This window comes from Elephas maximus, chromosome 25, assembly GCF_024166365.1.
Source record: "Elephas maximus indicus isolate mEleMax1 chromosome 25, mEleMax1 primary haplotype, whole genome shotgun sequence".
Classification (NCBI taxonomy): domain Eukaryota; kingdom Metazoa; phylum Chordata; class Mammalia; order Proboscidea; family Elephantidae; genus Elephas; species Elephas maximus.
Genome location: NC_064843.1, coordinates 15,418,697 through 15,430,226, shown reverse-complemented (window position 1 = coordinate 15,430,226; position 11,530 = coordinate 15,418,697). Strand labels below are relative to the sequence as shown.

At 43.6% G+C, this 11,530-nt stretch overlaps 1 protein-coding gene across 1 annotated transcript; it reads left to right on the top strand.

The window, feature by feature from the left end:
- The first annotated feature begins 977 nt into the window (after positions 1-977).
- Positions 978-11,323, top strand: PFDN4 (prefoldin subunit 4). Its single transcript, XM_049869750.1, has 4 exons — positions 978-1,198; positions 7,085-7,192; positions 8,257-8,397; positions 10,187-11,323. Exons 1-4 carry the CDS (start codon positions 1,175-1,177, stop codon positions 10,316-10,318), a joined length of 405 nt encoding a protein of 134 aa, XP_049725707.1. The 5' UTR covers positions 978-1,174; the 3' UTR covers positions 10,319-11,323.
- Positions 11,324-11,530: the final 207 nt, after the last annotated feature.

The window sequence follows — 11,530 nt, the reverse complement described above, 5'->3', positions numbered from 1 at the left end:
GTACAACAGAACGAAACACTGCCTACTCCTGCCCCATCCTCAATCGTACCTATGCTTGAGGCCATCTTTGCAACCACTGTGCCAATCCATCTCCTTGAGGGTCTTCCCCTCTTGCTCTGAACCTCTACTTTACCAAGCATGATGCCCTTTTCCGGGGACTGGTCCCTCCTGATAACATCTCCAAAGTGCGTGAGATGAAGTGTTACCATCCTCCCTTCTAAGGAGCACGCTGGCTGTACTTCTTCTGAGACAAATTTGTTCGTTCTTCTGGCTGTCCATGGTATATTGAATATTCTTCTCCAACACCATAACTCAAAGGCACTAATTCTTCTTGTGTCTTCCTTACTCACTGTCCAGCTTTTACATGCATATGAGGCAATTGAAAATACCATGGATGAGTCAGCGCACCTTAATCCTCAAAGTGACATCTTTGCTTTTTAACACTTTAAAGAGGTCTCGTGTGGTAAATATCGATAAATATAATCTACATAAACAGAAGCTCTTTGAGGTCCTCCGTGACTTTTTAAAAGTGCAAAGGAGTCCCGGTATTAAAAAAGGGACAAAGAGAATCACGATCTAGAGTTGCTGAGTTAGCAACTGGCAGGCTCAAGCTGTACACAGTAAAAAAAAATTACAGTAGTTGTCCAATAATATTGTGGAATAGATTAATTAATTGGGGTACTTCTTCCTTCACACCTTCTGAATTATCAGTGCACGTAAATATCACATCCTATTGTCAAAGCCCTTTGTTCTTAGCTCTTTATCAAAATGCTAGTTTGTTGGATAGATGGAATAGAAGTTCCCTTTCCTCCTCTCCAGGCCCCGCCCACGGAGTCGCCCCTCCTCCCGGCCCCGCCCCTCTGCGCTTTTTTGCGTTGGGCGCCCCCTACCGCCGGCTGCTGGATTATGTGGCTGCTTGCCACACCCCCCTGTTTCCGTGGGCCCACAGGGGGTTGCCTGTCCCTTTAATTGGGATGTACCAAGTGCTTTCAGCTTTCATCTTCCTTCCTGAGTTCGAGTCGTTAGTTATCGTTGGTTGAAGGTTTCGAGAAGGGAATGTGGAGATCGTGTTGTATTTTTCAGGCGATCAGGGCCAACAGGAAGTGAGAGAGGGCACGGGGGAGAATCGCGCCGTTGCGGCCCTCCCCACCTCGCGCCGTAGTCGAGTCCCAAGATGGCGGCCACCATGAAGAAGGCGGTGAGTGGGGCCTTCGGGGTGTCGGGTGCTCCGGCAGCCGGCGGGGGGCGGCCGCGGGGGTCGGAGCAGCGGGATGCTGGGGATGCGCAGCTCTGAGCCCCGGCGTGGGGCCTGGGTTCGAGGTCTCAGCCCTGAGGATGGCCCCGCGGCGAGGCTTGCCGGCGCCCGGCGGCCCCGGGCGTCTTCTTAGGCCGCCGCCCGACAGAGGCGACGTGCCCGGGTTGGGACCCTCGGCAGGCTCAGGCCGCCTCTCGCGGTGCTGAGTCCCCTGGGAGGTCTGAGGACCCCGCGGCCCTTGGGGTGTGGGAAGCCGAAGCTCTCAGTGACCGCATTTGGCCATCACACTAAGCGGTTTCCCTGGATCTACTACTGGGTAGGTGCTAGTAGTACCCTCGCCCACAGGTAAGGAAACTGAGCTTCCGAGAGGTGGAGGAACCTACCCAAGGTAACAGAGCAGGTGAGGGGCAGAGCCAGACCTGCGCCTCCGGATTATCTGGCCTCACGTCGGTGCGCCCAGCCCTGAGGTGCTCACGTCCATACTCCATGCCCCTGAGCCCGCAAGGCTAAAACCGGTATTGAAGCCAGAGGCTGTGTCAGGACCCAGCAGTCTTCCGTTATCCCTTATCCTCCCCTTTTCCCCCTTACAGGTGGAGAAACTTAGACACAGAGAGGTTAGTGTCCCCAAAGTGACTGAGCTCATAAATAGTATATCTGGGGTTCAAACCCAGGTTTGGTTTGTTTTTTCCCAAAGCCACCTTTTTTCCTGCTAAGCAAGTTGCTTCCTATTTGGGGTTTACGAATCCCGTTACAACTGAGTGGATTCCAACTCATAGCGACCCTATAGGACAGAGTAGAACTGCCCCATAGGGTTTCCAAGGAGCGGCTGGTGAATTCGAACTGCCGACCTTTTGGCTAGCAGCTGAGTTCTTAGCCACTGCACCACCAGGGTTCCAGTTTGGGATTTACAATCCAGTAAATCTACCCCGATGCTTAAAGATCTCCAGGTAAAAGAAAAATTAAATGAGGGTGGTGGTGGTGGCGGAGCAAGGACATAATGCCAGTCGATAGTTATTGCGGCTTTCCTGTGTGCTACTACAGGTTTATAGGGATGTGATATTTTTATCCCCATTTTACAGATGAGGAAACAAGCATAGAGGCAAAGCTAGAATTTAAACAGGACTTCTGCCTTCAGAGCCTTGTTTTTAACTCCCATGCCATGAGAATCCCCTGGCTGAAGGTGCTTGCTTTCCAAGGTTTTTGTATGTCTGTTCTCATTCCACTTCTGAGGCCACCTCAGAAGCATTTGCTTCCTTTGCTCTCCTACTTTTCAGTATTGCATAGTTTAAGCCACCTCTCCCTGGTCTCCAGAGACCATCCTGGTTTGCTCAGGGTTGAGGGGTTTCCTGAGACCCTGGACTTTCAGTGGTAAAACCAGTAAAGTCCTGGGGAAAACTGGAATGAGCTGGTCACCCTACTGGTCTGTCATTCACAAATGCTTATTGAGGACTGGAAGAGGGTTCAGGGCCGTGGTGATTCAAACAGGTCTGAAATTTTGGGAGATTCACTTCACCTTCAGTTTGCTAATTTGGTCCATCTGTTAGGTATGACCTTTAATACCCTGAAAGATATTAGTTATGTTAGCCCCCATCTTACAGATGAGGACACTGATGTGTAGAGAAATGGAGGAAATGGTAGAAAAATTATTCGAACCCTGGACTTTGCAAAATTTTTCCATCGGGTACTCCATTATGGGTTCGGTTAAATCAGCGGTTGCCAACCTTTTATCCTTTCATTCAGCAGAGATTTTCGAGCAGGCAATATGGCATAGTCTCTGTGTTAGGTGAATAGGAGTAAAGTCGTTGTCCTCAGAGCATCACAGAACATGTGCTCTAGGGGGAAAGGCAGCCTGTTTCTCAAATTATCACACCAAAAAATATAAAATTTCCACCTTTGGTAAGAACTGTGAAGAAAAGGCACTTGTGAAATGAGGACTGGAGTAAGGTTTGGTCTGAGTTCAGGGAAGGCCCTCCTGAGAAGGTGTCATTTCAGCAGAGATCTGTTAGATTACACACCGAGAGGAAGGGAAAGTTCCGAGGGGGCGAGGCATTCCAGAGAGGGAGTGTCTCCTGCAAAGAGCCTGAGTGCATTTAACAAAAGGAAAGCCAGAATGGCAGAGGATAGAGGGCCGGGGGAGACCCAGGATGGGAAAAGAGCGTGTGCGGAAACAGAAAGTGGCGGCCACACAGAAAGTTTTCTTCTTTGCTTTAGGAGCCATCGAGAGTCGCGTGGTAGATGCTACATGCTGCTCTGGATGTTTTCGATGTTAGGAGTAATCACTGCTAGGTGAAACCCGGGTGGCATAGTGGTTAAGAGATATGGTTGCTAACCAAAAGGCCGGCAGTTTAAATCTACCAGGTGCTCCTTAGAAACTCTATGCAGGCAGTTCTGTGTCCTGCAGGGTCTCTGTGAGTCGGAATTGACTGGAGGCAGTGGGTTTGGTTTGGTTTTGGTTTTAGGTTAGCTACACAGACAGACACTTTTTCCCTCTGCCCACTATAGGAGAAACCTTATCGGCATGTCATAATGATTGCCGTTTGTGATAAAATTGTTTGTATCTTCTTGTTATTGTCTTGTGCTATCAAGTCAGTTCTGACTCACAGTGACCCTATAGGACAGAGTAGAACTGCCCCATAGGGTTTCCAAGGAGCAGCTGGTGGATTTGAACCGCCAACCCTTTTGGTTAGCAGCCGAGCTCTTAACCACTTCAAGTACTTCCCATTTGTAACACATTACGCCTCACAACTGATCACAACTTTGCTGGTGAGAATCTCTAAATGAGAAGATTCAGCCCTCTCTTAAGTTCTACTTTCCAAGACCTGGTACATGGCCAGGAGGAATTTACTGTGAATTCTGAGAGTAAATGTCCCCTGAGTACAAAGGGCCCTTCCTTAAAGTGGCAATTGTTGGCCTGTGTATGAAGAAGTCCCTCTTCACTCTTCAGCCCCCTAATACTTTCTACCCCTCACCTCTGTTTCACTTTCACCGCCACCATTATCTGAGATCACTTTGCCCATCTTGTTGTTGCCCACGTTTCTCTGGAATGTTACCCAGTGAGAGCGGGACTGTGGCTCCTCGTCACAGAGCTCGACATGGAGTAAACTCTACCTGACTGTGGAATGAAAGACCAGATGCATGAGAGATGAATACAAATACAAGCAAAATTTTACGTCATAGAGAAACTTGGTTGTTGTTAGATGCCATCGAGTTGATTCCAACCCATAGTGACCCCATGTGACAGTAGAACTGCTCCCATAGGGTTTTCTAGGCTGTAATCTTTATGGGAGCAAACCACCAGGTCTTTCTCTGGCGGAACCAGTGGGTGGGTTGAAACTACCAACCTTTGGGATAGCAGCTGAGCACTTAACTCTTGTGCCACCATGCCTCCTAGAGACTTGGCAGATACCTTTAAAAAATAAAAGCAGACTGACTATTGACGCAGGATTTCCTTGTATGAGCTTTCCGGAACAGTGAGGGACCCCGGCTGTCATGCAGATCCTGTGGGTGATGCTCAGAGTCTGTGTGGGGCATAACTGAGCATGGTTCCTTTCCTCCTGTAATCCCCGAAGGTGCAGTCAGAGCTCAGGGAATTGTCATTTTTACCTTGAGTCGTGAACAATCACGTTTCCGTTAGGCCTGACAGAATTTCCTTCTGGATCTGGGTCCGTTCTTCATTTGCAATGACTTTTGGTAAACAATATTCAGGAAATACAGCACTTAGCTGTCCTTTATTGACAGGTGACTCCATCCTGAGGTCCTGTGCTAGGCACTCAGGTAGGAATTAAAAAAAAAAAAAACACCCATTGCCATTGAGTTGATTCCAACTCCTAGTGATCCTGTAAGACAGAGTAGAACTGTCCCATAGGGTTTCCAAGGAGCAGCTGGTGGATTTGAACTGCCGACCTTTTAGTTAGCAGCCGAGGGTCTTAACCACTGTGCCACCAGGGCTCCAGATAGGAATTATCATCCCCATTTTACAGATGACAGACTTGAGGATGACTTGAGTCACTTGCTCAAGGTGATTAATTGGATTTGAATCCATTTTAACTCTTCCCACTACTCTGTGCTGTCTCAAATATTGTGAAATTACTCCTCTCTCCAAGAGCTTTTACAACTTTGTGAGCAGAATAGCTACACCTGCCTTCTTCCTGCTTTGAGTTTCTCACCTTTTAGGAGTTGCTAACCTTTTAGGGTCGCGGGTTGCCTTAAGAATCTGGTGAAAGCTGTGGAGACTTCTCACAGAAGAGTGCACGTACCAACACTCCATTTTGCGTGCGGTTTCATGGCAGAAATGGCCCTCTTCACGCTCATGACCCCAGTGAAGACTTATCCTCTCCTGGTCAAAATGCAGCTTCAAGAAATAGAGAATTAAAACAGCGACATTAAAACCAAAGCCACCGCAGTTAGTCATGGGAGGTGCTGACTTCCTACTTTCTGCTGTCAGCAGCACTCCACTGCGGGAGCGGAGCGGGGGCATACGGTGGCCACCAATGCGTATTTGACTCTCACACTGACTTCGCCCTTAGCCCAGTGGGGAAACCACCACAAGGAACTTAGACTTCAGGGCCCAAGTGCCTGCTGGTGGCTGCTGTTGGGTGGGGCTACAATAGGAAACGGTGGCTTTGGAAAGATGGAAAGCAGGTGGCCAAATACCTCTCTACAGCTTTTCAAAAAATAGTGTGTGAGTCTGATAAAATATGATTTAGCTTCTGATTCAGAAGCCATGTATTAAGCCTTGACTGTGTGTCAGGCAGGCTCTGTGCTGGGCGCTTTCACGTGAGCTACCCTGTGAAGTCCTCTTGTTGACAAATTTATCTGTAGTTATATATTAAGGTTTTCAGGAGCTCCGTGGTTCAGCGAAATGGTGTAAACTCTGCAAGCAAGCTGGTACTTTTTAGAGGTCTCTCTTCCCTTCCTGTTCAGGGATTTGATCGTTCTCATACAGGCAAAACAGTCTGAATGCCAAGATATCTGAGTTTTTTCCTTTAGTGAAGCTCCCAGCTTTTGTATTTATAAAAATTATGCACAGGGTTGAATACTCAGTGCTATATATATATATATGTATACACTGCATACTAACCCTGTAACTTTGAACAGATTCCTTAAACTGTCCGTTGTCGCAGTTTCTCCATCTGTAAAACAGCGGCACTAATGATTCTGCTTGCTCAGATCGATTGGCGGTTTAGTGGAGATGATAAAGCATTTAGAGAGTACTTGGCATGTAATAAGAGCTCACTAAATATTAGCTATTATTGTCATTATTTTATAGATGCTTTATGTCATCCAAGCACTTTATTTGCAAATTTAATCACATTAAATATTTTTAACTAGACAATTCTTATAGTTTTGTGGAATTATGCCTAATTCATAATTAAGACATGTAAACAGGTTCTACATTAAAATAAACAATTTTCACTCTGGGAGGACTCAGCCACTGGCATGCGTAGCGACCCTCTCTGGCCAGTGTATCAGTTGGATTAAAAGCTACAGAAGCTTTCGGATATCTGAGAGCTTTAGTAAACTCGTGAAAAATTTTGCTGCCTTGAGTCTATTTTTGTTAGGACCTAATTGTTGTGTATGTGTGAAATGTTTTGTAGCTTAGGCATTATTCCATAGAAAAAGTTGTAGAGTTAGGAATGAATCTTAAGCTTATAGAACAAAACATAAACAAGGCATGTGTCTTTGGTGTCCTTTACCTCTTTTGATTCTTGACTGTATGAGAGCAAATAGCTTATTGAGTGATTTCAGAGTATGTAACATGTTAACCTACAACCTCTTCATTAAAATTTATTTCACAGAAAGATTAAACATTTTTTTTTTTTTTTTTAGGCTGCAGAAGATGTAAATGTTACTTTTGAAGACCAACAAAAAATAAACAAGTTTGCACGGAACACGAGTAGAATCACAGAGCTCAAGGAAGAAATAGATGTAAAAAAGGTATGGAAAATATTTCTTATTTGAGAAAAATAAAAGTCCTTTATAATATGTTTTTTTTTCTTTTAACTGAGCTCAGTTAATAAGTAATAAGCGTTCAGTTATTTAAATGGATTCTTTGTTGAAGATGGCATGACCCACTCTTGTTGAAGAAGAAAAACATTTTTTTTTTTAAAGGGGATGTTAGATAGCTGAGAGAATCTCTGAGAGGTTTGGGTCCAGGCCGAGTTTCCAGGAGCAGGGCCTGAACCTCACCTCAGGAAACTTGACTGGTGATGGAACTGCTGTTGTCTACGCTGAGCCCAGAACCAGCTGCTTCCTCCACATGAGGAAGCTATCCTGCAGACCTCGGAAGCCTGAGCTCCTGTCGCTGCCGCCTGCCCCAGCAAACCAGGGGCCTTGTGTTCAGCCTCTCTCTCATGCAGCTTCCCTGAATTGAGGTCCAGTTCAAGTGCGTTTGATTGGTGGGATCCAAATTATTATTTGCTTACACCCTAGCAGCAAGAGAGACTGAGAAATGTCTGTTTTCTTGGTTCAGTTTTTGTTTCAGTTCTACCTTAGGAAGGTGGAGTTCACAAAGTGGGGAACTGCCAGTAGAGGAGAAATTTTGGGTGGTCATAGATACGTGCTGCCCACCACAGGGCCCACCACAGGGTCCCTATAGCAAGCCGAAAATACCTGGTTAGGTCTTAAGTGCTTGCTTATGAGAAAAATAAATCTTAAAATGTCAGGAATTAAAGTCTTATTTAGAATGAGCTCTGGTGTTACAATGGTTAAGCACTTCGCTGTTAACTGAGAGGTTGACAGTTTGAACCCACTCACTGGCTCCAAGGGAGAAAGACCTGGCGATCTGCTCCTATAAAGGAGCCTAGAAAACCCCCTGGGCAGTTCTACTCTGTCACGTGGGGTCCTTGTAGTTGGAATTGATTTGATGGTACTGAACAACGGCAATACCTTCATGAGAGGGTTTCTCAGAGAGTTGGTATCCCAAAATTAAAATTGGCTTTTAGCCTCTATCGGGGAATTTTGAATACAGTTTTCATTGCTCTTTACTCTTGGGTGTGTAGAAACAACTCCAAAATTTAGAAGATGCTTGTGATGACATCATGTTGGCAGACGACGACTGCTTGATGATACCTTATCAAGTTGGTGATGTTTTCATTAGCCATTCTCAAGAGGAAACACAAGAAATGTTAGAAGAAGCAAAGGTATGTTGGAAGTCTTTCTCTGAGGGATGAAGTCTCATTTTTAAATAGAGGTTTATATAATTTATAAAAAAGATGTAATGGTTGGGAAAATAATGGGTACTAGCTGATAGTCACAGAGTTCTGACAGTGTCCTCGTGTGCTCTGAATGCTGTCCATGCATGATTTTACTTAACTCTAACAGTGGCCTTCTGAGGTAGGTGCTGTGATGACCCCCATTTAGACATGAAGGAGAGAGGCTTAGAGAGGCTTCGGGACTTAGTCGAAGTGATACTCAGGGAGTGATCTTCTGACTCCAGAATCTTGCATGCTAAACAAAAAGTATTTAGAAAATACAAACTATTCTAAAAAAGAAAAATCACCTGTAACCCCACTACACAGAGAGAATCATCTGTTGTTTACATTTTCATGTGTTTCTTTTATGTTCGTTCTTTTTCTCTGAATAGTTTTTGCCTTGCGTTTTGGTCAGTTAACATTCTAGTAGTATTTTCTTGTTCCATTTAACATTCGTTCATTCAATTCCGTAGCAGGAATTGCGCGGATGGCTCAGGACTGGGCAACATTTTGTTCTGTCATACATGGTGTCACTATGAGTTGGAGATAACTGGACAGCATCCAACAAGTAATGGCCATACGTCTTATTTCTGTTTCCGGTCTTCTAACAATGATTTTCAGGCTTTCAGCAAGCATCAGAATCGTCCTTACTAGACCAAAACCAAACCCATTGCCGTCAAGTCGATTCCGACTCCGTGACTGCATGTATCATCACCCCACCCTAGAATTTCTAACTCAGTAGGCCTGGAACAGGGCCCAGGAACTTGTATTTCTCACAAGTTCCCAGGCAATGGTGAAGTTGCCGACCCTGGTCCAGGCACTGCACTTGGAGAACCGTTGGCTAGATTTCAAAGCAAATAACGTTGCCAATCCTCGGCCTTCTTCCTTTTGCTCCGATATTAATGGGTGTGCTATTCCTGTGATTTCGTGTTTCCTTTGTCGTGTTCAGGAAAAAGCCTTTTTTGATCCTAGCCAGGCAGGAACGTCGACATTTCACGTGGACAGAGCTGCTCTGTCTTATTAAACCACACACTCATTTCCCTTCTCTCCCTGAGTCTAGCTCCAGGAGCCTTGTAGCTGATGGAAATTCCTGCTAGATTTTGGCCGCAGGTCGTTAGTCTTAATTATTGGTGGTATCATGGGTTTTTATAGTTTCCCGTAGCCTCATAGTTATTTTTGTGGAAAGTTGGGAGAAGCTGTGTCAGAAGCCTGACCCATGATAAATGGTTAATCAAATGTCTTATGCATCTGGTTCTTTTTTATTAAAAAAAAAAAAAAACCTGTTGTCGTTGAGTTGATTCTAACTTATAGTGACCCTATAAGACAGAGTAGAACTGTCCCATAGGGTTTCCAAGGCTGTAATCTTTGTGAGAGCAGACTGCCACATCTTTTTCCAATAGAGCCACTGGTGGGTTTGACCTGCTGACCTTTCTGTCAAAGGGCTTCCTTTTTTTCTTAGGATAGGATAATTTAGAAATTGGCTTTATTTTAGCTATTATGTTTTAAATCACTAAAAACTGAGAAAAAAGCTTGTTTGATTCTGTGATAAGCAAATATGGACCATGAATTAAAATGCCCATAAGCAAACTTTTGGTTTAGATCTAATTATCAGCGTTGTTCACCGCCTATCCAAGTTTAGAAACTTCTTGACCTAAAATTTCTCCCCCATATTGTTTCAGCCACAGCTTCTCAGAAATTATCCAATTGAACAGAATTAAACTGTTTTTTCTTTTTCCAGAAAAATTTGCAGGAAGAAATTGATGCCTTAGAATCCAGAGTGGAATCCATTCAGCGGGTGTTAGCAGATTTGAAAATTCAATTATATGCAAAATTTGGGAGCAACATAAACCTTGAAGCCGATGAAAGTTAAACATTTTATAATACTTTTTTTATTTGTTTAATAAACTTGAATATTGTTTAAAATGATAATTTCCCTTCTTCAAATGATATGGAAAGCAAAAATTTTTTTTTAAATTTTCATTTATTTAATGGAAACTTGCCTATTTTCACATGTCTTGCTTATTTATTTTATATTTTTAAAAGAAGACAGTATTCATCTATGTATTTTGCATAACAATTATATCAAGTCTAGGGGCTTTATGTCATGTTATTAAAATCAGTTAAGCAATTTGTTTCAGTCTTCATTTACAAGGAAATCTAACAATTGTGCCATGTTGTTTATGTATGCCTGGTTTCAAGTTGCTGTTTAATGACAGTGAAAGCTCTACGGGAAGACCCAGCCCTACGTGTGTCTACTTTAGTTATTTCACAACTAAGGTGTTGTCACATATTAAACAATAGATGTGTGTATATTTTATTTAAGTATGTATACAATATATAAAATATTTTTAACATACCCTTTACATATATTGGAGCCCTGGTGGTGCGGTGGTTAAGTGACACAGCTGCTAACAAAAGGTCGGCAGTTCAAATCTACCAGCCGCTTCTTGGAAGCCCTATGGGGCAATTTTACTCTGTCCTCTAGGGTTGCTATGGGCTAGAATCGACTTGAAGGCCAACGGGTTTTTTTTTGTTTTTTTTTTTAAACACATGTATCAATAGTGTAGATTTTGGTAAAAGAATAATATTCAGACACGTTGAGGTATGTTGAGATGCATACAAACAGAACAAAACACGAATGTTTAGGAACCAAGAAATGTATTACAGTGAAACATCTGAGAGCCGGAGCTGGGTGGAATGGCTTTGTTTTTCCAGGTCTCACAAGTTTTCTGCCTTTGACAGGGTGCAATCTTACCACTTTTCTGTTGCTCCCTGTTAGTAGAAAATATTGGAGTTTTCCTTTTCTGACAGGTTTCCGCCTTACACGGGTTCCAGCTTTTACAGGTTTCACTGTAATAGAAATGTTGAGTGTATTCTTTTAGTTGTAAGTTTTACACTTTATTTTAGGCCTTATAATTAACTGAGGTTTATTTTGATGATAATGTAGAAGTTAAGCAGATGTATTTTGTAAAGTAAGGCTTATTTCTTAAATAAAGAGAATATCTAAAAATATATCTACCCCCTTTTTCCAAAACACGTATGTTTTGGTGTTTGGAAAACCTAATTGTATGAACTTTCCAGC

Coding starts and splice junctions, on each gene's coding strand:
- PFDN4 (XM_049869750.1), top strand. CDS start 1,175: ATGGCGGCCACCATGAAGAAGGCG. Junction 7,193..8,256: donor AAGAAATAGATGTAAAAAAG/GTATGGAAAATA, acceptor TTGGGTGTGTAG/AAACAACTCCAAAATTTAGA. Junction 8,398..10,186: donor AAATGTTAGAAGAAGCAAAG/GTATGTTGGAAG, acceptor TTCTTTTTCCAG/AAAAATTTGCAGGAAGAAAT.